Below are 24856 nucleotides of genomic sequence, written 5' to 3' on the forward strand. Positions count from 1 at the left end.
TGGTGCAACATTGCTGATAGACTACCTTTAATGCTCTGTGTAGGTTTAACACAATCAGGATTTCTGTCTTTATGTTTTTGTGGCGTTTATGTTTTGAGCCTGGCATCTGGCAGATTAGAACAGAATGTATCAGACTCGCTGCATCAGGAAGAAAATCTGCTTTATTTAATTCAAAATGAAAATATGCAGTCACACAGTTGAGTTAATGACAACAGTTGAAACACAATCTGAACATGATTATTAGTATAACACTGTGCTTTCATTATTTAAAAGTTGACAGAAGCAGAGGATATTTGATTATGGTATACAGATGCAGAAACTTTATCAAGTGTGATTCATGTTTTTTAAAATAATTTTTTCCCTTCTTTTTAACTTATATGAAATCTCTTTGACCTCGATGACAAACAACCTCATAAATGCAAATTCAGTGAATTAATGACAACAAGCAAATGTAACAAGGTCCCACAGATAATCGCTGATAACTTGTCTGTTTATGAAATATATGACATAATGAGTCACTTTTACTGCTCAGTATTACAGTAAGAAAAGAAAAACATCTGCATCTGACCTGTCCTACGCAAGTTACAGCCAGTTATCACTGTACCATCCTTTACTTTTTCCAGTGAAAAACAAGAGTAATACTACATTTCATTAACAAGCAGAAGTCCAAAACAGTTCATAGCGTAGAAAACGGTTATTACATCATTACATCACTCACATAATCATATTCACCATGTGAACACCTGAACGCCAAATAAGACGTGTTTATATGAATTTTAAGCATTTGGATTGGATCAGTGTTTCAAAGCTTAATAAACATTTGACAAAAATAGCTTTCATTAACTACCGACAGCTTTCAGCTGGGGAATTTTGGCTATCAATAATAATGAATGATTATCAGGGATGATAATATTTATATTAATTATGATAAATATTAATATCCAATTTAAAGTAAATCACTACCATTTAAGAAGGGAAAACATCACAAATTTACCATATCGGTCTGGAGTTCTTGATAGTGTTAAGGTTGGTAACTTTTACTCTTGTACAATATTGAATAGACAGCAAGAAGGAGTAAATGCCTTTGATTTAACACGAAGATGAAAACACAATCTAACCAACATGTACTATATACACAGGTGTGTGTGTGTGTGTGTGTGTGTGTGTGTGTGTGAGACGTGATGCCCAGTTGGAGAAGTTGGTTAGCTGCATGCAAATACCCTGAGTCTGTGTGAAGCAGCATTCAACCTCAAATTAACCGTCTAGGAAAGCAAACTACCAATAACCTGACCTGAGATCACATTAACACCAAAACAGTGAAAAAAACACACTGATTGAACACATATGCATCACATCAACCTTGGTCCCACCAAGTCCTGTGGTTAGTCGTTCAGGCCCAGTTCAACATTACCAGTCTTTGAAGAAAAGGTGCTGGTGGGTTGCAGGAAAAGGTTGTAATTCCAATGTTGAATGCTGTTCTTGCCATGTCTGATAAAAGACAGCAGGTGGAGGAAACAGTTCGCTCCTTCATTTGCAGGGATAGCAGCTCGGTGCTAACTTGCTTGGTGTTCCTCAGATTGTGAAGGCAGTGGGTAAGCTTTGTGTCGCAGCTGCTGGCGCTAACTGATCTGGAATACTAACAGGACCTCGCGTTGCTGCAGTGAGGAGAAGTTCCTTGGACCTGCTGGGAATGTAGCTTGCAGCTCTCAGCTGATGTGAGTACATGACACAGTTTGTCTGAGACAACATCACGGTGAATATCATCAAATCACCATCGTAATCAGCACGAGTGAGTGAGTTTAAAAATGTGATTAGAGAACAATCTGAAATATCTCTTTCCTGCAAATCCAACAACCAGCCTCTGCATTCTACACAACTGCTCACCAAAACTTTTGCTCTGTGCTCCACTAACGTTGAAGATGTGGTTTGGATTGTGACATTAAAGCTAGGGACTACAATCCTGGAGAGCTAGCAAGATTTGAAAGCTGCACCTCCTCTAATTCCCCCCCCCCCAATCCTGTCAGTGCATCCGGTTACACTCTGTGTTGACACCAGCACACAAATCTCAAAAAAGAGACACACAAGCTCTTCTGCTGATCCTTCGGTCGGCAACACTTCGCATTGTTGTTTTTAATAACACAGACCTATAACTGCGGTCGCAAGTGATTATGTGATTATCACAGGAACGGCGGACAGTGGAGCAAAACCGGACCGGAGCCGCAACGCATCGGACCCGTATCCAGTGGAAATTGGGCCGACTCATTAGCCATTCTCATGGCTAAAAACAACACACAAAGAAGCTAATGTTAGCATTGGGCTAATACGAGCCACAAATGTAGCCAAGTTGGCAAACCTCACGTGACCAACAGAAAGAGAGCAACCTCTGCATCACTTTTCAGGCCCTTCGCATGCCCCAGTTGTTTCCATCGATCAAATCCTTGCTTTTCGGGCCGGATAGCACGGATGGGTCAGATTTTTCTCAGTCCTACAGCTGCCGAAAAGATCTGATTATTTTCGTTCCTTTTTCTGAATATATAATGTATTGACTACTCTCAGGATAGAAGGACCATTTCACCTAGTATAACAAAATGTGTTTTTGAACAACATTATAGACCCTAGCTTTAAAGATAATAATGCGCACACACAAACACACCCCTTTCCAACAGAAAGCTGTCAAAGGGGTGGTGTCTCTGGAGGAGCTTTAGATGAACCGTTTTGATGCTGATGGTCAACTGCAGAAAACAAACAAAAGTCTACATTAAATAAAGTAAACACATACATAAAGTATAGATTATATCTGAGACCTGTGTTTCTGTAGCAGGATGTTTCCAGAACTGTCCTGCCACTCAGAACATTTTGGATAATCACCTGTAACTCCAACCTGCAGCAGTGGTGTGTCCTTTGTTAGATCATTAGAGGTGGTAGTTGGTTCTGGAGCTGCACCTGTGAGTCATAGACACAAAAGGAGAAACAGGTCATGATTTCATTTGTGCAATTATCATCTAAAAGATGTGTGTTATTACCAGGCACCAGTTAAATGTGTAGGTCATACTCCACAGCTGCCACAATGTTGTGAGGAACAACTTTTATATTACATAGTAATAACTGTAGAGGCCAACAAAAGATTCTGTGTGATGTTTCAAAAGTCTTTTTGCATTTTTAATGGCCATTTTCCTTCTACTGTTTTTGCATTTAACTCCTTACAGTTAGATCCATATCATTCTAGATCCGTTGCGCGCTGTAATGACGTCAGTTAAAAACCCCTCGTGGGGAGGCACTCATGTGATTGGCTGTAAAGGAGTGAGACATCTGATTGGCTGCAGATGACCCCCTTGTAGAAAAAATGCATTTGTGAAACGGAGTCGCGCTAGATGAGTCTCAAAAATCCGCACACAGATGCAGGGAGGTTTACAAATTAAAAGCACTGAGACAAATGTGCATTTGACAATCCATATATCAATGTAACAACTTCCAAATATGTTTTTGGTGAAAATTGCAAATAACTGACGATTTGTACATTTTTGTGAATTTTTATTGCACATAATTAAAACAAGAAATATTTGTGTGCGCATCACAAATATGTTTACAAATCTTATTTTTATATTTTTTACTTATATATGGATTGAAGCATATTTGTGTGTGCATCGAAAATGTGTTTGTGTCTCGAGACATATATATATATACACAACTCCCCAAATACATTTGTGAGTCCTTTTTCGTGCATTCATTCCTTTGTGTGCATTTATCCATTATGAGACTGTTCTTGCTCCATAAAAATCTGCTAAAAATCACAAAATAATTTAATGCTTTCATTCTGATATACGAGCCTCTTCATGTTACATCATAGTTGATGGTTATAATGGTTATTGTCAGTTGCGGCAGTTACCCTGAGATTCCACCAGGTACATGTCCGCTGTGTTACGGCTCTGCCACGGCAGTGGAGCGGATAGGTTTCCCTCTAATCTATATGTTAACTTCCACCAGGTCTGCCGTGCTGTGTATCTGCTCCGGCAGTCCGAAGCCCTCCGGAACAGATACGCAGGACTTCAATTTCTGGTGGATGCCGGAGCACGACGCAGCAATTGCACTGAATTTAGCACCGAGCAGAAAGGAAGTCACGCACTGAAACAGCAATATAACATCTGGTTACTTTTTAAAATAAAACACTAAAAAAAGAGACGAATACAAGCTCTTCTACTGATCCTCCGGATCGCGGGAAGTCCTCAGTCTCGCGACACCAGTTGTCAACAGTACTGCACCGTGGCGGACTCAAAACGCAGCCGGCGGGGGTTGCCGGACAGAGAAGCAAAACCTGATCGGAGTCGTAACGCAGCGGACACGTATCTGGTGTGATATCGGGGTTAGAGTGCTTTTGTGTTTTCTTATGTTTCATGTTCAAGGTGCTGTTATTACACCATCAGCAGTAGTTACCATGTGGCTCCAGCAGGGGGAGCACACAACTGTTGAGGGAGAGCTCAGTTTCACTTGTTCTAACTAAAACTTTTTCCCCTGGTTTGTTCTCAGATGGAGCAAAGAAATAAAGAACTCATAAATATTATCCTGGCAAACCTCCTGTGTTGATATATGTTGATCCAATACATAACATGAACTTACCTCGATTACAGGTAACTGTGATGCGCTTTGAAGCTACAAGCCCAAACTGTACTGCAGCAAGAACTACAGCTCCTATAACGATTCCAAACAGCCATCCGATGACCACTTTGCTGGATGGGTCCTCACAGAGTTTCCCTGAAACACTGGATGGGTTCACTGAAACACATCACGAAGAGTTCATGTAAAACTCAAAATGTTACTGCATATCATGGACATCACACTGAACATAGACTACCCAGAACAACATTTAAAATACTTTAAACTAGCAACACATGAAGAGTTAAAGCTGCAAGCAGCGATGAACGGGTCCACGCACGTCGGGGCATGCTGCTGTTGGGGCTTGTTCACGCAATACATTCATTGAGGAAGTTGTTCCTTTCTGATTTGGTGGCCTGCTTCCGCCGGTATTAAATAATGTACGCTGAAGTCAGAAAAACTCCCTGCAATCTACAAAAATACAAAATGGACTACAGGTGAAGAATCCCTCAAAGTAATTTGTGGTCAGTTATGTTTAGATTATTGATTTTCAGTCCACGCGCGTCAAGCGACAGCGTTCTAGGAGGATGTGCTCACTTTTTAGTTGCATGTCATCTTGTAGTGTATGATATGGAGAAAAAAACCTATAAATGTCATGTAAATAGGATGTTAGTCTGAATTCCTGTGTCCAGTAGGTGGCGCTATGGATATGACTCAGTATTGATGCATGAAGGTATTTAGGGTGACATCGTACACATGTGTGATGAAATTGGTGTACATGGGAAATTGTATGTTGAAATTATAAGGACTTGATGCTTTATGGCGAAGCACGAAAATGGACCTCATCATGACACCCAGCATGTTTGACATAGGTGAAAGCTTTTGATAACTTTTCATGTTGAAGGTCTGAGGATGATACTGAGTGAATTGTAAGTCTGTGGTGTTCAATCCTTAGGAGGAGTTCGTTAAAGAACGAGGCATGGAAATGGATCAAATGGGGTTGAAATTAGAAGTCTGAATCTAAATGGCCGACTTCCTGTTGGAGTGACAGTTTTGTACCCCGATGTTTTTTGTGCGTCTGGTCATGATGCATATACATACCAAATGTCATTCATGTGTGTGCATGTGGGAGATGGGGCTTGGATTGTTAATATTCCATTGGGCGCTATAGAGTCCCCTTGTCACACCATTCATCAGCTATCGTCAGGAGGGCATGGCAATAATTGTACCAAGTTTGGTGTTAATCTGACCTACCAATGTGAAGATATAAAAATACTTCAATTTAAAGAGCGCCACGTAGTGGTATTGAGCCAAAATAGAGCACAGAGCCTCAAGGGCTCAAGGGGAGGTAGTAACCTGAGATTCATGTCATTCGGACACACCAATGTGGAGTAGGGATGTGCATCTTCAACACTGAGGCGAAACGATACGCATCTCGATACACTGCGAACGATATGATACATTTAAGATTCATATAAAACAGCCACCGATAAGATACGATACAGTTCTCCCACTTACTGCGATACAGTGCGATACAGTACAATTTGGTTTAACACAATGCAATACAGTGCGATATGATGCGATGCAAAGAATACTGTACAATGGAATACAAAGTGGTGCAGATAGTTCATGTTCAGTGTCCTTTAGTCTTTCAGCAGGGACAATGGGAAACTAAACTCTAAGCAGCGGTGCCTTTTGGCAGTTATAGCTGCTGAATGAATGCAAAAATTGCACAGATTGACACACATGTTGTCACAGCCCATAACTTGTTTGAAATTGGTCCATATCTCTGACTTTCCTCCAAAGTTCCGTTCCGTTCCGTTGTCTTCCGCTTTATCCATGCGGGTAGCGGGTGATGTTACCGCTTTTATACCACCTTTTTCAAGGTGGAGCGGGGGTACTGGGGCCAAATCCAGTTAATTGTCCTGTTTTTATGTCTTCTTTTATCTTTAAGCTCCATGTTGCACTTAAGCTACACAATCAGTGATGCCAGTAACGCATTACTCTAAGCTGACCACTACGAGTAATTTAACGCTTTAATATTTCCAAAGCAGTAATCAGATTAAAGTCACTTATTCAAGTTACTGTGCATTACTATTACTACTATTACTACTATTTTTGTCATTTGCCTTGTAAAAATATATATTTTTGCTTTCTTCTTGCGTCTCGGGGAGTGACGTCATGTATGCGAAAAGTCCTGTTTTCAGCACGAGGGTAACTCACGTGTCACTAAAACACTAACATTGTGTTAGCAGCAGCCCCCCACTGGTGCTAACCACCGGAGCCAAAGAGGACCTCTCTGTCACATTAACGCCTTGTCGCCGCTTCAGATGAGAGCTTAGATTGGGTGTACTCCCTGTGTTTTTAATCGCAGCACAGCACATTTTTCAGATGGCATTTCTCAAGCTGACCATCTCTTTTATAAAAGCTGAAGTGTCCACAAACACCAGACTTGTAAGTGACCAGCGAGTGTATCTCTTCTTCATCCATGCTTACTTTCTCTCTGACTGGCTCTGATTTCACGCCAGCTGTTTGGTGCTCTGCTCACCAGCCTCCAACTTGGAGGGACGAGACTCTGGCTGAATTGGCCGATGGCGGCCGTGGTGATGAGAATTGAAACAAGCACTTGGTCGTACTTCTAAATTAGTTTATTTTAAGTATAGATACGAGTCGGATTTTATCGATGCAGAGATTTTATACACGATACATCTCGAGTTCATCTGGATTTTTTTACAAATGCACACTTCTGTCATCAATGCAACCACCTCGTAAATTTTCATACGGATGTACCGATACGAATCGGTGAATCTTACCATCCCTAATGTGGAGATATGCAACACTTCCTGTTTTGCGCAAAATCTGCAGGAAGTTATTTAATAACTTGAGTATTCTTTGAAATATCACAATTGTTTTGATAACTTTTTGTCAGGAGAATCCACAGATGCTGTGTGCAAAGTTTCATGCAAACGGGTGATATTGCCTGGGAGGAGTTCAAGTAGATTTGTGACATTTCGCTAATATCTATATATCCTATATCACGAGGTTCAGAACCATTCAGCAAACACTTGGATTTAAGGTTTCTGTATGTACAACAACGTATATAGCAGTTATAAGCCAAAACGCATTTCCTTGATTATAGGGCCAACTAGTGGTGGAAATTGAGAATGACAATAGATTGTAAAATTTTTCAGCAGGTGTGACATATATTTCAAGTTTGGTGAGTTTTAGGGTACGTTCAGGCAGTGAAAAATGCGATCATTTGGGACAAAAAAGTCGTCACTGCAAAAACAATAGGGATCTCGCAGGTCAAGGCCTGCTCGGGCCCTAATTTAATTCATTTGATGAGTAAAACATCAAGACAAGAAAACTCACCATTGATAAACACGAAGGTCTCAGCTTTTGTCTGATGGCTAATTTCCTCCTGAGTGACATTACAGCGGTAGCGGTCAGTTCTGGTAACATTGGTGTTGAGGGTAACATAGAAGCTGCCTCTTCTCTCTGAGACCTGATGGTCCTCAGCAGTTTCCCAGACATTTCCAGAGCTGTCCTGCCACTCCACTTTAGGTTTTGGAGAAGCTCCTCGAACAACACACTGCAGCAGCGCCCAGTCCTTTGTGGCATCAAGTATTGTGATGATAGGCTTTGGTGCACCTATGTACATAACAAAAAACATTTTAATGTAATAATGGCATGTTTTTGTGTTTCTACCTTCACTGATTGTGGATGTATTGTAAATTAGCTCATCCCTTCAAACCTGTCCAACCTCATTAAACCTCATATTCCACTTTGTGCATCACACTCTCAGAATTCAGTGAATTCAAGAAGTCAACTGGCTGAAGTTTTTATTCCTATCCTTCCTTCCTCTGAAATACCCTACCATGAAGCCTTTAAATTTAAAATGTGTCGCCTCCTTGGCGCTTCCTCATGGATCATTGTTGACTTATTTAGAGATGGACACAATACATCCAAAAGTATCTTGTTAGAAATTACAAATATTTGCTCATCAAATCAAAGTAAGAACCCCCGCATATGAATGTGTATTTAAAATTAAAGCAATTTGTAATTCAAAGATACAAAAAGACATTGTATACAAACTGATATTATTATATTTTAGACATTTATTAGCCCAAATCTGGTTTTGATTTTGTTTTGATTTTTTTATTAATGGATTTAGTGAGCCAGTTCTTAAATAACAATAGACAGAACCACGATTACAGTGAGTCATTCTCATTTTTTTACTCCTAATGTAGCCAATCTGATTTTGCATCAAACAAATATCATTTTAACAGTTGAAATAGTTTTATAACGGAAGAAAGTCCCACATATTTCATATGTTATTAATGATTAACCGATAATGGACTATTAAAGGGATATTCCGGTGTAAATTTAATCCATGGTCTAACACACCGTGAAACTGTGTTAGACTCCCTCTCGAGAGATCAAGTTAGCAGACCGCTAATTTACGGAGTTTTATCAACCTCAGAAACGACCGCACGACAACAATACACTGCAGTAAATGGATCCAAATATAAACCGCCACCAAAAAGCCACAAATAATGCTCAGAACAGCACCAAACTTCAGCAACAGTACAAATAGGGTCTCAGCACATAGTCTGGGGCATCTAACCTCCGCTAGCTTAGCTGGATTTCTACTGAAAAGCTGACTAAATTTACCACTCTTCTGCAGCAGCTTCCTGTTGACGGGAAGTCCCGACGAGTCGATTACCGAGTGCAGTAGAGTTCCGCGGCTCATGGATGAAAATGTATGATTATGACTCCATGGAAAAGCAATCAAAGTTCATATGTGTCTTACCTGCCAGTTTATAACAGTTATTATCGAGAGCGGACAGGGAAAAGAACGGAATTGAGCATTTCTAACCGCACTCGGTAATCGTCGCGTCGGGACTTCCCCGACCCGGAAGCTGATGGAGGAGAGTTGAAATCTGTTTTTAGCTTCACAATAGAAATCCAGCTAAGCTAGCGGAGGTTAGATGCCCCGGACTATGTGCTGAGACCCTATTTGTACTGTTGCTGAAGTTTGGTGCTGTTCTGAGCATTATTTGTGGCTTTTTGGTGGCGGTTTATATTTGGATCCATTTACTGCAGTGTATTGTTGTCGTGCGGTCGTTTCTGAGGTTAATAACGCTACGTGAGCTAGCGCTCTGCAAACTTTATCTCTTGAGGGGGAGTCCTACTCGGTGTCACGGTGTGTTAGAACATGGATTAAATTTACACCGGAATATCCCTTAAAATTAATGGTTAGAACATTTAAGAGAAAATTAAGTAAAAATGGCAACACTTGACAGTAAGGACAAATTAATTACCATTTGTTTATACAGTAATATGTTTTGACTAGCATTTAATGAAAACAATAAATGTCTCTTGTTGTTCATTTTATTTAAAGGTGCTACTAATATTAGTTAATCAATATGTTAGCTTATTAATTAACATGTATGTCCTGTCATTTCATTAACTGTTTGTGTAAATGTTTATCTAAGATTAATTGCTGACACATTGCTTGTCCTCCAGTTTATTTTTGTTAAAGTTTGAGAGGAGTGGAGTGATACGTGATCTGTGTCCATGAGGAGGTTTTCTTTCCTCTGTCTTCATGTAAACATACATTCTTTAACTGATATCTAACCTAAATATTATAGTGCAGTTTATCCTGTATCAACTTCACTCGATCTGATTTACAGAAAAAAAAAATCTTAATGAAATGAACTGACATACATGTTAACATCTTTATCAGCCTATAGTTATAATAGTAACTTAATTAACATGTAAACCCTTTTAATATACATTAATATTTGTTAACATTTACTGAATGCTAGTTATGTCATTAATTAACTGCTTGTTCATGCTTTTAATGTTCACAGCATTAGTAAATGTAAACTGTTTCTTAATTCTATTACAAGAACAGCATCTTTTAGCTTTAATTGTAATTTCAAATAGTGGTAATGACTTTCTGTCATAAAAGGCTGAAGGGCTTTTGTATCGTGACTCAGTGATATCTTAAAATAAATCTCTCGCCAAAATGCAACCTAGGCTTTTTTTTGGAATGTATCTGAGTCAAACCGTCATGTAAAAGCAAAATTACAATGAAAGAGGCACTTTTAAGCAGTGGTGGACAGTAGCAGAGTAATTTACTTGAGTACTGTACCTAAGTACATATCCTGAGGATTTGCACTTTACTTGAGTATTAGATTTCTTTAGTACTTATTACTCTTACTTGAATACATTTCCAAGACAAATATTTTTACTTTTACTCGAGTTAATTTTTAGGAAGGCTGAAAAGTACTCGTTACTTTCAGGTCTGCTCTTTTTTTCTTTTTTTTTTTTTTCTAAAATACTATTGGACACAAGCTGTGTTTGTCAAAGAAGGAAACCTATCACAGTGCACGCTCTCCACTGGGATCTACGTAAAAGCGGAAATACGTCATCCCTCCCCATAAGGATACCACCAAAGTAGCCACGCTCTCGACTGCGTTTGTCAACACAAAACCGCGACAACGGCTGCATCAGGAGAAGAAGGACAATCCTCAGTCTCAGTCTTTAGTGTGTTGATCACAAAAACTACATTTTGTAGGAAGTGGCGCTGTGTGTGCGTGTGTGTTGTGGTTTTAAACGAAGGCCGAATGATACGCTCTCATAACGTAACGTTATTTGTTATTAACACTCACCAAACTTCTGTCGAACCCCTTGCTTTGCTTCAGTTAATCCATATGCCATATTACTGAGAAATGCTGTTCTAGTATAATCCTGGGGGAACGCTGCTTTTGGGCTGATTAAGCTGGATGTATACTTTGTCGTACACCATCCTTGCATGCCTGATTAACAGGCAGGCTCATAGCAGAAGTCAGAAGTGATGTGTTAGTGAGCTTGTAGATGGGCTATTTTCGTTGCAGTATCGAACATGAATTAAATCAATTTAGAAAACATTATAGTAATTCATTGATGTGAAAAATAAGAAATTTACTCTTACTTTTACTTAAAGTAAATTTAAAAGCATGTACTTTTGGATACTTAAGTACCTTTAAAAGCAAGTACTTTTTTACTCTTATTCAAGTAACATTTTACTCTTTTACTTGTAACGGAGTAAATTTTGACCAGTAGTATTTGTACTCTTACTCAAGTACTGGGGTAGACTACTCCGTCCATCTCTGCTTTTAAGATTTACCGTTTTTTCGTTTTCGGTTCAAACACATTTTCATTGTGAGTGCTACGGGCACTTTTACGATAGCATCAAATTATTACATTTTCGACATTTATTAGCCCAAATCTGGTTTTGATTTTGGTGAGCCAGTTGTTAAATACCAACAGACAGAACCACAATTACAGTGAGTCAATTTCATGTTTTAACTCCTAATGTAGCCAATCTGATCTGATCAAACAAATATCATTTGTGCGAGTAGAACAAGCTACTGCTAACGTGAGTTGTTCAAAAACCTTCTTTTTAGTAAACTCTGTGTACACAAACAATGTTCTCAATGCTCGTGTTCATGTGTAGAGACCCTGGTGATACTACCAGCAAAGTTTCATGTTGTGTCGAGACTTCTTACTGTTTTAAACAGAGAGATTTTGATGTTATCGTAAAAGTGCCCGTAGCACTCCCATTGAAAATGAGTTTGAGCTGAAAACGAAAATACGGTAAATCTTAAGAGTGCCTCTTTCATCATTATTATGCTTTTACACAAAGGTTTGACTCATATACATTCACAAAAAAAGCCTCAGTTGCATTTTGGCGAGAGTTTCGCTTTAAGAGACGATCAGGAGAAATCACTGGCCAGAGTTGATCGATGATGTCACAGATTTCTAGATCTGCAATGTGTGCTACAAATTTGTGACCCAGAATCTGAGTATCATTCAAAACATGAGACACAATACTTAATATAAACACACTGCCCAGAGGGTGAACTACCAAGCAACATTAGTAAGTTAGTGAGGTAAGTTGAGTCTAAACCCACATTCAGGGCCACCGATAGACAGGTTACCATAGTGATCGAGGCAGGTTAAAACAGAGTTTCTGCTTGAAATGGCCTAAAATGTTGAAAATAGCGTCACTCTATAATCACCAGTCATACATATAACAAGCTGAGGGTAAACATTTTACATATATGCAAACCTGTTGTACATGTAAGGATTAACTAATGCCACCGAACAAAGCCGTGCAGTTACAGCAGCACTCTTCGTATCACTGTGTGGTTTTTGCCGCAGGAACTTTATCAACGCTGCAGAAAATCTGAGTAAGAATATTGTTGTATTTCACTTGCACAGATGTTCTTGCTCTGACTGAATTAGTGAATGTGTTTGTAGTGTTCCCTGACTGTTTATCCACTCTGGTCAGCCTTTATAGAACTGCAGAACATTAGTAGTTCTGTAGGCTGTATTAATTAGTGGCCTCTGACATTTACCAAATATATAAGTAGACCAGAGTGAACGTTGTGTTGGTGTCTGAACAGCTGATAAACACTGCAGATGTAGAGATCAGTAACATCATCATAATCAGGACTCACCGCCTATTAATCCTTCTGTCTTTAAAGATAACCAGGATAAAAATGCTTCAATGTTATATCTAATAAAATAATTGATTAATCAAAGCTGATTCCATGAAGTGATCCGCTGACATGATGTTGGTTGGTTCCTCTGCTCATGTCAACCTGCTGCACTGTGAGAACAACACGTCTACATGGAGTTACTGGATCAGAACCTTTGACTGATACTGAGGCACAGAGAGCTGTAGCACACCTTACAGGTACAGAGATCAGTGACATCATCACTCACCTGGGATTTCTCCTGATCGGTCTCTCAAGAGTTGTTCTAAAGGACAAATAAGAACGTTAGTTTTTGTGACGTGAACAGGCGATATTATGAACTTGTCATGTCATTGTCAACATGTTATTACTGGATTAATTTTTCAACATGAGCAGAGGCGCTAATTCACACAACAAAGGCCACATATCTAATGAGAGAGCTGCATTCTTAAACTATCATCTACTTATCAAATGGATGACAAGATGTGTCAGAATCTCTCTTGAACTAAGCAGGAAGAAGTAATCAGGCAGCACTCCACTCAGCAGCTTCACATTTCATTTTTTAACCATGTTGCAGAGTTAGAAGATTGAAACCACAAGCAGCAGTTAGTGCTGGTTAGCTTAGCTTAGCATGAAGACTGTAAGCAGGGGAAACAGTTAGCATGGCTCTGTACAAAGGTAAAATCAGCCTCTAGTAGCATTATGTAGCAGTATTTCTATGAGTGGGTCACTGTGTCTGAGAATACAACAAATTCACACTGTTGCACATACAGGTGACCTACCAGAGTCCTGCTGCTGGCAGCACGTAAAGCAGAGAAGAAGAAGATACAGACACCAAGACACAAACATGCATGTAAACACTGCAGCATATACAATAAGCTTTGCAGATTTTTGGGGGGGAAAGAACTGAACTGGTGCCTGTTTACCAGAGAAAGTATTACAAACTTGAGCTGAGATTGCAGGCAGACTAGTTAGAGAGCAGAAGAAGAGCTGCAGATCCTCCACCAAGCAGAGACAGAGAAGATCCTGCAGGCCTCGCTTGTTAGGAAAGAAAGGAGGAAATATGTTTACATTTACACATTGAAACAAGTCTAGTGAGCAGACATGGCTGATCTGTTTTTCTGCTTTCTCATTCATAAGGGAGCTTTTGCCAAAAAAAAAATCTTTGATGCAATATTGTGTTTTAATGGTGCAAACAGAGAAACTGATCAGCTCAGTCTGGTGTAATAATGTACAGAGCATCTCAACACAGAGAAAAATGGATCAATATACATTTCACATTGTGATTAAATAGATGCTGAATAGTTTTAGGCCTGATCACCTTGTTAAGAATCAAATGCATCTTTAAGTTACCAAGATAGTCTAGATTTTATTTTAAAATTCAATAACTAATGACTAATGCCTAACAACTACAGTGGGGAGATCAAGTTTTTGACACACTGCCAATTTTGCAGGTTTTCCCACTTACAAAGCATGTAGAAGTCTGCAAATTTTATCATAGGCACTCTTCTTTTTAAGTTATTAATTTGCATTTTATTGCATGACATAAGTATTTGATACATCAGAAAAACAGAAGTTAATATTTGGTACAGAAATTTTAGTTTGTTTTGCAGACGTTTCCTGTAGTTCTTGACCAGGTTTGCACACACACTGCAGCAGGGAATTGGCCCACTCATCCATACAGATCTTCTCCATGTCCTTCAGGTTTCGGGGCTGTCACTGGGCAATACGGACTTTTAGCTCCCTCCAAAGATTTTCCATTGGGTTCAGGTCTGGAGACTGGCTAGGCCACTTCGGGACCTTGAGATGCTTGTTACGGAGCCACTCCTTAGTTGTCCTGGCTGTGTGTTTCGGGTCGTTGTCATGCTGGAAGACCCAGCCACGACCCATCTTCAATGCTCTTACTGAGGGAAGGAGGTTGTTGGCCAAGATCTCACAATACATGGCCCCATCCATCCTCCCCTCAATACGGTGCAGTTGTCCTATCCCCTTTGCAGAAAAGCATCCCCAAAGAATCATGTTCAACCTCCATGCTTCACAGTTGGGATGGTGTTCTTTGTGTTGTACTCATCCCTCTTCTTCCTCCAAACACGGCGAGTGGAGTTTAGACCAAAAAGCTCTATTTTTGTCTCATCAGACCACATAACCTTCTCCCATTTCTTCTCTGGATCATCCAGGTGGTCAATGGCAAACTTCAGACAGGCCTGGACATGCGCTGGCTTGAGCAGGGGGACCTTGCGTGCGCTGCAGGGTTTTAATCCATGACGGCGTAGTGTGTTACTAATGGTTTTCTTTGAAACTGTGGTCCCAGCTCTCTTCAGGTCACTGACCAGATCCTGCTGTGTAGTGCTGAGCTGATCCCTCACCTTCCTAATGATCATTGATGCCCCACAAGGTGAGCTCTTGCATGGAACCAGACCGAGGGAGATTGACCTTCATCTTAAACTTCTTCTATTTTCTAATAATTGCGCCAACAGTTGTTGCCTTCTCACCAAGATGCTTGCCTATTCTCCTGTAGCCCATCCCAGCCTTGTGCAGGTCTTCAATTTTGTCCCTGATGTCCTTACAGAGCTCTCTGGTTGGAGTCTGTCTGATTGAGTATGTCGACAGGTGTCTTTTATGCAGGTAACGAGTTCAAACAGGTACAGTTAATACAGAGATATGAGTAGAGAACAGGGGGGCAGGTCTGTGATAGCCGGAAGTCTTACTGGTTGGTAGGTGATCACATACTTATGTCATGCAATAAAATGCAGATCAATTACTTAAAAATCATACAATGCGATTTTCTGTCTCTCCGATTGAAGTGTACCTATGATAAAAATTAGAGACCTCTACATGCTTTGTAAGTGGGAAAACCTGCAAAATCAGCAGTGTATCATATACTTGTTCTCCCCACTGGATATGGGATTATCAGGTGTCAACAGGTGTAACTAATTGTAACAGGAGACTAAAAGGACTCAGAAGAAGCGACAGTCAAACCTACAACAACAGCTGGAGATCTTGTCAAACAGCAAATTAACTGTTTAATGAAAATACTCACCAACAACAAGCTCAATCTTGAAGGTTTGTCTCGGCTGAAGATGTGGAAAAATGCAGCTGTAGATCCCGCTGTCGGCTTTCTTTGTATTCTGGATCTTTATGGAGGCGTTGCCGTTCATCAGTTGATCTTGAAAATGTGAGACTCGATCTATGAACTGCTCATCTTGACCTGTGAGGCGGTTATTGGAATGACTGCGTGCTTCATAAAAGAACACCTCCTTCTGACCATCTTTCTTCCAGTGAAAGGTCTTTCCTGTGAGGTCCTCTGTGTTGATCAAACAGGGTAAAACAGCATCACTGTCTTCTTCCACGACCACTTTGACACCTGGACATGGAAAATGAAATAAATACAATCATTATGTTCAACAGAGAGCCGTCAGGTGAAAACAGTTTACAAGCATGTTAGTTAGTAATCAAACTATTTCTGTCTCTAAATGTTCCTCCACATCACACCTACTGAAATATTCTCCCTAAGGAGAAGCTTTGATAAATCAGTTTGTGTGACTAATGCAACCTCAGCGTTATTTCAGTGATGACATCATCAGACCTGGATGACCTGGATATGAAAACGGTGTTCAGAAACATTTGAAGAGAGATATTTTCTGATGTGTCTGGAGCTGCTTCTGACCTGCTGACCTGCAGGCTGACAGAACCTCACACTGTCCAAAGAGATATTCACAACGCTGGACAACCTGCAGCCTTTCTTTACACTTTGACTTCTTACTCAGAGAGGTTAGAGTTTAGAAACATGTGCATATCATCACACACACCATTATTAACACAACACAAACACATTTCTCTACATTAACAAGATCAAGAATATTGTAAACAGGAGACTCTCAGCTGAAATCTGAGCTCAGTGTCTGTGATTCTGTTCAATGTTGCAAATCAAGTTTACTTTCCATAGTTGTGTGGGGATAACAAAAAACATCTAAAAGGCATCGGTGCATTTCCAGTCTTAAAACATAGATCACATTTGCATCAGGCCAAATCAAAGTAGAACAGCATGTATATAAGCAGGAAACTATGGACAAATAAGGGTGTTCCTCCTCTCTGGTTCCAACTGTGTGTGAATGCAGCGTTTTATTCAGAAAATGAACTGTAGCAACACAAACAAGGACCTCTAAGAACCTCAAACAAAACTGCACATGCTGAGCACCAAACTCTGAAACACACACATGCATACTTTACTGATTGCTGTAACCTTTTTATTACAAAGAAGCAGTTTGAAGCAAATAAAATGCCATGTCATCATTCATAATGGCGTTAAATTAATAAGTACTTCTACATTAGATGGGAAGAGTTAGAGCTGTGGCAGTGAGTATGTAGAAACGTGTCATTCTCTTCTTTCAAACACACCTGCTCGACTGAATGAAACAACACATGAACATACATGTAACTCCTCCAGCCAAGGGCATAGGAACCGGGGGGGACAGGGAGACGTGTCCCCTCCAATACTGAGACAGGTGCATTTGTCCCACCCAAAATTATACCGCGGAGGAGAAAAATATTTTATTTTGAAATATTTAGCTCACTTGCTTTTATTTTGAAAGCGCAACACAGTGTCTTGTCACCGCCCCAACATTTAAGTTGCCAAAGACAGTTAGAGTTACTACGTTACTTTTGTTTAGTCCTGTAACGTTGCTCTGTGGGACATTTCTCTGTATTTAGTTGAGTGAAGGACCTGTGCAGTTATCAGACTGTCAGACCGACACGCCCTCGCTCCGCGCCTCCGGATTATCTGTTCACACTGGGACGGCTCACCAATAATGCGGCCCTGATACTACCTCCAGAGGCGGATCGGCGGAGCCACATTTCCCCCCTCTCCGCATCTGAAACTATCACACAGAGGGGGAAGCGGCCACTCACCCATGTCAACGTTTTCAGCGTCTGATTCATGTCTTCATGTCACTCCTAACTTGAAGTTACTTTCAGGTTGGATATTCGGCAGATATTCACCCGAGTCCAGCCGCGACTTTATTGAGGTTCACCCAGTCTGAGCAGCAGGAGGTCAGCTCACCTCCAGAGCCTCACGCGGAATCACTTGAGACTGATTTAGGGACTGTCATTAAATTACTTAGCATAAATATATTAATATAAAATTATGCAGTTTTTTCAATATCTTCCATGTCATGTGACCCAGTGACTCCAAACCAGCAGCAGATTTTATTAGAAAAAATATTTTTTTTCTAAAATCTCACTAGTAGTCACTATTTAAAGGGTTATTTTTCAAAATTTTCTCACGGGGGGCGTGCCCCCAGACCCCCCAAGAGTTGCTAGGTTTCCGACTCAGAGCACCGCTGTGACAAAACAATCTAGGAGAAACACTGTTCTAAGAATGTGTTATTTTGGATGTGTGGGGCGAACTATTTCTTTCTTAGCTTAAGTCGACAACGGGACAAAATAAATGTAAAGAGAGACATAGTGGAGCCGTATATTTTCCTGTGTTTTTGTCTTTGCCAATCACACCTATGATTAACAGATCTGTCAGGTTTCCGATATGTGTCCCCCCCAATGTTAAACTCATTCCTACGCCCCTGCCTCCAGCACCACCGCCATAGTTGCCAAGTCCGCTTATTATAAGCGACTTGGGGCTTGGGCTTGTTGTTAAAGTATTCCTCTTCCTATTGTATTGCATGTCCTATTGTATTATTGGAACTAAAACAGAAAGGATCATACATATAAAAACAATGATAAATACAATGATATTTCTGGATTCATGTTGACATTTTTGTGTGTGCAAAGTGTAATAATCTCTCTCTCTTTTTATGTATTTTTTACTACGAAAGGAGAAGTCGCTTGTTTTGGGCTTGTTTTCATAGGCCCACTTGCTTGTTTCTCTCGCAATATCTGGCAACACTGACCACCGCCCTCCAGTAAGGACTCAATCAAAACGTGACTGGACATCCACAACCTGCCTGCGTTCAGCCTCAGGTCGTGAAACAAATTGAGCTAGGTGGCTAATCTGCAGTGCTTCCCACTCATCGACTAATTCGTGGCGATGCGCCACAGTCAAGCCCGACCGCCGCATATTACGTTTTGATTTCTTTCTTCTTTTTTTAGTGCCAATTTAAAAAGCAGCGTATCCGTTCTTCTGCATTTCTTTTCCTTACTTTCCCCCCGTCGAGGTAAGCGCAACCCACACCCCCGCTGCTACCACCACGAATTCCTGCAGTCTGTGGGAAACACCGAGTATGCGAAAATAGGAACACGAAAACTACGACGGCAGTCGCAAACAAACAGCGTCCCACAAACATTTAACGAGGGTCGTTTTTCCATCACCTTCATGTCACAAACAGCACAAGAAGTTCAGTTGTTTTACACTAATCGCCATGGAGGAGCATCCTCTACGAGATAGGATCCTCCACCTTTGGGCCTCCAAGGATGCTTCTCCACGGCCCAACACCCAATAATGTATTTAACTTCCTTACCGTTGTCGTTTCCCGGTATCATCCCAACAGACATCAGCAGGCAGAGACCCAGGAACAGACTCTCCAGAGCTGTCGGTGGAAGTTTAAATCCCGACATGTTGTCCCGGTGACAGCTAGCTCAGAGCTCAGCTGTGTTTAGTGAAGCTGACTGCACGCGGAGTACCTCACTGCGGTCAAGCCACCCTCCACTCCGAAAAGCCTGGTCAACCTAGCCGCCGGTAATTTGCAGTGCCTGTATATAGACAATATTACGGTAATGCAGTGCCAGGACAGAATTCAAAATAAAAGCATAGACTGTCTGCAATTTCACACGAATTCAATCGATCAGCCAGTCTGTTAATTGATTGATGAATTATTTAAACGTTTACTTAATAACTTAATTGAGCATTTAAGGAATTAACTCAGTGATTAATTACTGAATTCACATTACCATCCTAATTCTGATCACACTGAAGCCTTAGAAGATGGGGGGCATGACATTTCATCTGTGTGTATAATTACTCCGACATAAAAAAAAGAACACCATAGCTGGAGTTTCTGATGAGGAATTTCAAAATACAAGCCCACTTAATTGTCTAATATTTTTAATCTTTCCCTCAAATTCAGATCCACATTAAGAGGAAACTACCTGTTTCCACAGACTCATTTCGCTTCAGACTGATAGTATTGATAGTATTCGACCTCAGTGAGTCACACAGATAATTCAAGGAAGTTCTGGTTCGGAATTTCAAAATTAAAGCCCTCTAAAATGTCACATTTTTGCTGATATTTCCCTTTGATTTCACATTTACTTTGAACGAAATCTACCTGTTTCCACAGACTCATTTCACTTCAGACTGATAGTATTCAATGTCAGAGCTGCACTCAGATAATTCCAGGCGGATCTGATGTGGATTTTCAAAATTAAAGCCCTCTGAAATGTGACATTTTTGCTGATATTTCGCTTTAATTTCAGACTTACTTTTGAAGAAAACTCCATGTTTCCACAGACTCATTTCACTTCAGACTGATAGTATTCAATGTCAGAGTTGCACTCAATTAATTCCAGGCGCATCTGATGTGGCTTTTCAAAATTAAAGCCCTCTGAAATGTGACATTTTTGCTGATATTTCCCATTGATTTCAGACTTACTTCAAAAGAAAACTCCATGTTTCCACAGACTCATTTCACTTCAGACTGATAGTATTCAACGTCAGAGTTGCACTTAGATAATTCCAGGCGGATCTGATGTGGCTTTTCAAAATTAAAGCCCTCTGAAATGTGACATTTTTGCTGATATTTCCCATTGATTTTAGACTTACTTCAAAAGAAAACATCAGATCCGCCTGGAATTATCTGAGTGCAGCTCTGACATTGAATACTATCAGTCTGAAGTGAAATGAGTCTGTGGAAACAGGTAGATTTCGTTCAAAGTAAATGTGAAATCAAAGGGAAATATCAGCAAAAATGTGACATTTTAGAGGGCTTTAATTTTGAAATTCCAAACCAGAACTTCCTTGAATTATCTGTGTGACTCACTGAGGTCGAATACTATCAATACTATCAGTCTGAAGCGAAATGAGTCTGTGGAAACAGGTAGTTTCCTCTTAATGTGGATCTGAATTTGAGGGAAAGATTGAAAATATTAGACTATTAAGTGGGCTTTTATTTTGAAATTCCTCATCAGAAACTCCAGCTATGGTGTTCTTTTTTTTATGTCGGAGTAATTATACACACAGATGAAATGTCATGCCCCCCATCTTCTAAGGCTTCAGTGTGATCAGAATTAGGATGGTAATGTGAATTCAGTAATTAATCACTGAGTTAATTCCTTAAATGCTCAATTAAGTTATTAAGTAAACGTTTAAATAATTCATCAATCAATTAACAGACTGGCTGATCGATTGAATTCGTGTGAAATTGCAGACAGCCTTCATAAGTCTATGCTTTTATTTTGAATTCTGTCCTGGCACTGCCTTACCGTAATATTGTCTATATACAGGCACTGCAAATTAACTGGCGGCTAGGTTGACCAGGCTTTTCGGAGTGGAGGGTGGCTTGACCGCAGTCGAACACTGCACTGAGATATCTGAGGTTAGATGTCCTGAATAAAGTGTCGCTGGGTAACAGCAGCTCTTCAACACCTGCACAAGGTAACAATCATCCAAGAGGCTTACAGGAAAAGTCAGAATCTAACAGTGATGAAAAGAGACCAAAACATTAGCGCGTCCTACGTCAGGACCATTCATCGAAAACACGGAAGTGCTGAGAGCCCACGCGGATGGAACGTGAATGAGGCAAAGCGAGAGATGATGTAATAATGAATATCTCTCTTCAATCACAGCACACAATTTACACATTTACAGTAACCTCCTCATCCTGGTTGTGATGTTGGGAGTGTTATTAAAATTATTCCACGACAGTTTCTAATTACCTGTTAAAATTGTATTCAGTGATGTAATCCAAGTATCACAATGCCAAAGTAATGTAACTTCAATTTACTTTGGATTACTTGAGCACATGTTTATTGTATTTAAAGGGGCACTATGTGTTTTGGGAGAATAAATTGAAACTCAGAATTTAGTATATTTACCATATTAATGAGGTGATAATACAAACTACACATATTTATATTTTCCATGAGTGAATAAACCAGCTGTTCTCAGAGGAAAATAAAGTCCCAGAACACTGTTTGAAGCTAGAAGGGTCCGCCACATATAAACACAGTAAAACAGTATGAATTGTTCTGTATTTAAAGTTTGTTTATTGATTCATGAAAATAAAGAGAGTTTGATTATATAGTTTAGGTTTAGGCAGATCTTTTTCTGCTCATTAACTTTTCTTCACTGCTCCTTTAATGTGATCAGCTGAAGTTTGTCTGTCAACATTTCAGATTGTGAACTCGTCTTTCTAGAAGCAGTAAAATACATGTCGGTGTCACAGGGTTGCCAGGTCTGTCTTATAAAACCAGCCCACCAGAACTCTAAATATGCCCTAATAAACCTTATAAACTGCTTTTAAAGTCAAACAGTATCACTATTATTGATAAATGTGTTATAATATCTACAAAGTAACACCATGAATGTTTTGTTTGCCAGCATTAATATTAGTTTTCGTTCAACACTTCTTCACAATTGTACTTCAATAAAATACTTGAGTTCCACTGTGGTTGTTTCTCCTCTGAACTTCTGACATGTTTTCATTAGTAACTGCTGAAATCCAGAAGAGGTCAAATTATTCAGTATGTCACAAAAAAAAAAAAACATTGATCAGAAAAAAGATTTCTGTGTTTTTTTGTCTAATTTTCTCCCCCCTCAGATTTACCTGGTGACCATCTGGAGGAGCGACACCAGGTGAGGATTTAAAACAGTTCAAACTGGCTCCACCTGCAGCTGCAGCAGGAAAATGCTGCTTCAGTCACAGTTACAGTCAAATAACTGGACCAGAACAGAAACTTCTCTGGTCCAAAGGGACATTTTACCTCTGAAACTAAAAGTGCATTCTGCTGATAAACTTGTGTACTTTTCCTTGAGTTACTTTGAATGCAGGACTTTAATGGTGGAGGAGTGTGTTTGTGTTGTGTTGGTCAGATCTGAGTATTTCCTGCACCGCTGACCAAACGGTCCAGTGTAAAGTAACTGATGCACTTTGAATGAGAATGAACAGGAAATGATCATCAACCTTTTGGGTTAATTCAGTTTATTAAAGTGAGTAACGAGCGCTGACAGGCTTCATGTTCAGGCTGATACACAGTTCAACTGATCAATGACCAAAAATGTCTTTGACCCCAAACACAGAGTGTTTCATTAAACCAGAAACAATATAACATGACTGTTGATTGTTTTAACTTTTATTAATAAAATAAACACAAATTTACTTTTTACAACTTGTTGTATTTATTAAGTTTAAACCAACAACTGAAAAGATAAATTCAGAGCAGTTTTGTCTTTGAAGTCTCTCTGTAACACTTTAACTATTCAAAAAAGTAATTACGTCAAGACACCATACATTCATACAAGGCAGGAACAACTTGCAGCATTTACATTTAATAAAGAAACAATGAAGAAACTTAAGAACCGCTAAAAATCAAACCTTCAGACCATCAATGATTACATAACCAACACAAATAATAAAAAGCCCTTCTAGATTAAATAATCCAAAAGCTTCTTTCACAGATAGTAAATGACTGAATGACTTTTAAAGCACCACCAGTGATTTTCACTGCTCACTCTCCTGCAGTCACGAGTGAACAGAAATAGCTCCTCCGACAGTATTGTGGTGCAGAGCTGTGATGCACCTGAGAACATTACAAATCTGAGGTTTATTAATGATGTCAGCTCTACATGTAACGATTTGCCTGAGTATGATTTGCACTTTTTGCATCTTTGATCAACAGTTGATATTTGCAGAAGTGTTTTTTTAATTTCAGCTTCATAAAGAGGCTCAACCCTCAAACTGTGTCTTTTAAGTTGGTAGCTTTAGTTAGTTTAGATTTACTTAGTTTTTCTAAATCACTGATTTTACAAAGAGATGTCTTTGCTGAAAGTTGCTGAAAGGTTACAGAATGTCTCAGAGAGCGTCACACAAATCAGCTTCATTAACTTGATTCACATCTGTTTTTATCTTAGTTCTCCATCAGAGATCCGTTCTTCATTCAGACATTTACAACAGGAATAAATCATTTAACATAAACTTCACTCTCCTTGTGTAAACCTTTATGTGTTCATTGTCTCTTTACTCTGAATTAAAACTACAATGCATCAGGACTTTAGGTGACCACACTGTCAGTCCTGTCCTCCTCGGGTCTCTGACTCTGTGTTCTGGTCGCAGGTTCTTATCCAGCAAACTCACAGCCCGATCTGTTTAATGGACAGTGAACAGCAGATCCAGATCCTCCCTGAGTGTCACTGACTCCATACAGAGGAGGGTTTGACTTATTGTTTGTTTGCTCAGTAATGTGTGTGTGTGATTCAGGTGTAGATGTCGGGCCTCCTGCTCTTTGTATCAGCTGCCGTCATTACAAAATGTTCAAGCTAACAAATAACTATTGTCAGATATGTAAATCCATTTATTTCACATTATACCAAAAAAAGAAAACATCTTTCAAAATCAACAACTTGAGCATCTGTCAGTCAGAAACACAGAGCCTCACTGTGACACACCTGTTATAGGTAGTGCTGCACTGAAGTAGACCACCATGATTCATACTTACTCATTACTAACTTATTAATCAGTTACTACCCAACCTGAGGCTGAATGTATGAAACTCTGTGTTCACAAAACAGG

At 39.8% G+C, this 24856-nt stretch overlaps 2 protein-coding genes across 7 annotated transcripts in view; one reads left to right on the top strand and one right to left on the bottom strand.

Annotated features, from left to right (window-relative positions):
- LOC115582774 (dedicator of cytokinesis protein 3-like) overlaps positions 1–24856 on the top strand; it is a 391011-nt gene that overhangs the window by 166533 nt on the left and 199622 nt on the right. The gene's annotated exons all lie outside the window — the stretch shown is intronic.
- Positions 2081–19802, bottom strand: LOC115583250 (CD276 antigen homolog). 6 transcript variants are annotated; one of them, XM_030419892.1, is made up of 7 exons: positions 19592–19802; positions 16162–16485; positions 13372–13407; positions 7963–8241; positions 4615–4770; positions 2869–2943; positions 2081–2732 (listed from the first exon to the last, which is right to left on the bottom strand). In XM_030419892.1, the coding sequence occupies exons 1-7, from the start codon at positions 19686–19688 to the stop codon at positions 2674–2676; spliced, it is 1026 nt and encodes a 341-aa protein (XP_030275752.1). In that variant the 5' UTR covers positions 19689–19802; the 3' UTR covers positions 2081–2673. The 6 variants fall into 6 exon arrangements, with proteins under 6 accessions (XP_030275752.1, XP_030275753.1, XP_030275754.1 ...); XM_030419893.1 differs by lacking the exon at positions 13372–13407; XM_030419894.1 differs by lacking the exon at positions 19592–19802 and having other exon boundaries at positions 14048–16279.

Source organism: Sparus aurata, chromosome 6, assembly GCF_900880675.1.
Source record: "Sparus aurata chromosome 6, fSpaAur1.1, whole genome shotgun sequence".
In the NCBI taxonomy this organism is placed as follows: domain Eukaryota; kingdom Metazoa; phylum Chordata; class Actinopteri; order Spariformes; family Sparidae; genus Sparus; species Sparus aurata.